Source organism: Octopus bimaculoides, chromosome 1 (genome assembly GCF_001194135.2).
Source record: "Octopus bimaculoides isolate UCB-OBI-ISO-001 chromosome 1, ASM119413v2, whole genome shotgun sequence".
Taxonomy (NCBI): domain Eukaryota; kingdom Metazoa; phylum Mollusca; class Cephalopoda; order Octopoda; family Octopodidae; genus Octopus; species Octopus bimaculoides.
Window position 1 is genome coordinate 138,197,954 of NC_068981.1, and position 1,778 is coordinate 138,199,731.

Consider the following 1,778-nt stretch of genomic DNA (forward strand, 5'->3'; position numbering starts at 1 on the left):
GTATGTATGTATGTATGTATGTATGTATGTATGTATGGTGGCCGTGTGGTAAGCAGCTTGCTTACCAACCACATGGTTCCGGGTGCATTCCCACTGCGTGGCACCTTCGGCAAGTGTCTTCTACTATATCCTCGGGCCGGCCAAAGCCTTGTGAATGAATTTGGCAGACGGAAACTGACAGAAGCCCGTCGGATATATATATAGTCGACTGGAACAACGTGAAGTGAAATGTTTTGCTCAAGAACACAATGCGTCGCCCGGTCCAGGAATCAAAACCACAATATTACGATCATGGTGCTGATACCCTAACAACTAGGCCACGCACCTCCACACACACACACACACACACACACACACACACATATATATATATATATATATGTGTGTGTGTGTGTGTGTGTGTGTGTGTGTGTGTGTGTGTGTGTGCATGTATATATCTTTAGGGCAGCATGAGAGATTCTGTACAATTTCCAACTACTAAATTTCTCTTAAAATTCATTGGTCAACTTGAAGCAACAGTAGAAGACACTTATCCAAAGTGGGGCGCTGTTGGTTTGAACTCGGTGCCATTTGATAGGTAATGTCTGTGCTGATATCTTTAAATGAAGGTATACTTACGAGGTCGTATTCGGAGGTGAATTTTCTGTGGCTGCATAACCACTGCTTTCTCAGTCGTTGAACCGTCTCTGACTCTTTCGTCCTAGTGTAACAACGATTATGCATATGAATATACATTTAACTCTTTAGCCTTCAGATTACTCTGTCAACTGTAATGCTTATTTACTCATATGTTTTGAATTTATTATTCGTTATCTTGTAGCTTAGAGATTTCCACGATGCGTTTGCTTAGTTTTAGAATGGCATTGTAGGGCTGGTGGGAGACGCTGAATGCTAAAGGGTTACAATATAATGTTCATGTTACAACACGTGTTCAAAATACTTCAAAAGAGCCGATGATTTCTCTACTTGGTCACGCGAGCTTTTAGATATCCAAGTTAAATGTTCCTAAAAATGAGACCTATTAGAGTGATCATCGCTGAAACGCTTATTATTTTATATCTTTGTAATCAGAACCGACTTGGGTCCATACAACATCAACTTAAAATTTTATCACTAAATATTTAAGGTGTATATAATTACTGTGTAGTTGTGGATCTTTAACCACAGGCCAGCCCTGATCTAGTAAACCCCTGATGTTTAAGATGTGACCAGCCTGATCATATTTTATTTCAGGGACTACATTGCGTATTGTTTTGTCTGTTTATAAATGAGGTGGATTTTGGCTACTTTTTGTAACATGTCGAGCGATATCGTAAAGTTTTTTTTTCTTGTTGGTTAATTCTATAGTTTTATGCATTTGTACAATTCAGTAGCTATATGGTAATTAAAGTGGAGGCGCAATGGCCCAGTGGTTAGGGCAGCGGACTCGCGGTCATAGGATCGCGGTTTCGATTCCCAGAACCGGGCGTTGTAAGTGTTTATTGAGCGAAAACACCTAAAGCTCCACGAGGCTCCGGCAGGGGATGGTGGCGAACCCTGCTGTACTCTTCCACCACAACTTTCTCTCACTCTTACTTCCTGTTTCTGTTGTGCCTGTAATTCAAAGGGTCAGCCTTGTCTCACTGTGTCACGCTGAATATCTCCGAGAACTACATTAAGGGTACACGCGTCTGTAGAGTGCTCAGCCACTTGCACGTTAATTTCACGAGCAGGCTGTTCCGTTGATTGGATCAACTGGAACCTTCGACGTCGTAATCGACGGAGTGCCAACAACAACA

General features: G+C 41.8%; 1 protein-coding gene across 1 annotated transcript in view; it reads right to left on the reverse strand.

Moving 5' to 3' along the window:
- LOC106875684 (integrin beta-1) overlaps positions 1 to 1,778 on the reverse strand; it is a 71,092-nt gene that overhangs the window by 51,676 nt on the left and 17,638 nt on the right. The window contains exon 2 of the mRNA XM_052971058.1: positions 619 to 702. Within this exon, the coding sequence (XP_052827018.1) occupies positions 619 to 655 (37 nt within the window). The 5' untranslated portion in view covers positions 656 to 702. The remainder of the gene's footprint in view (positions 1 to 618; positions 703 to 1,778) is intronic.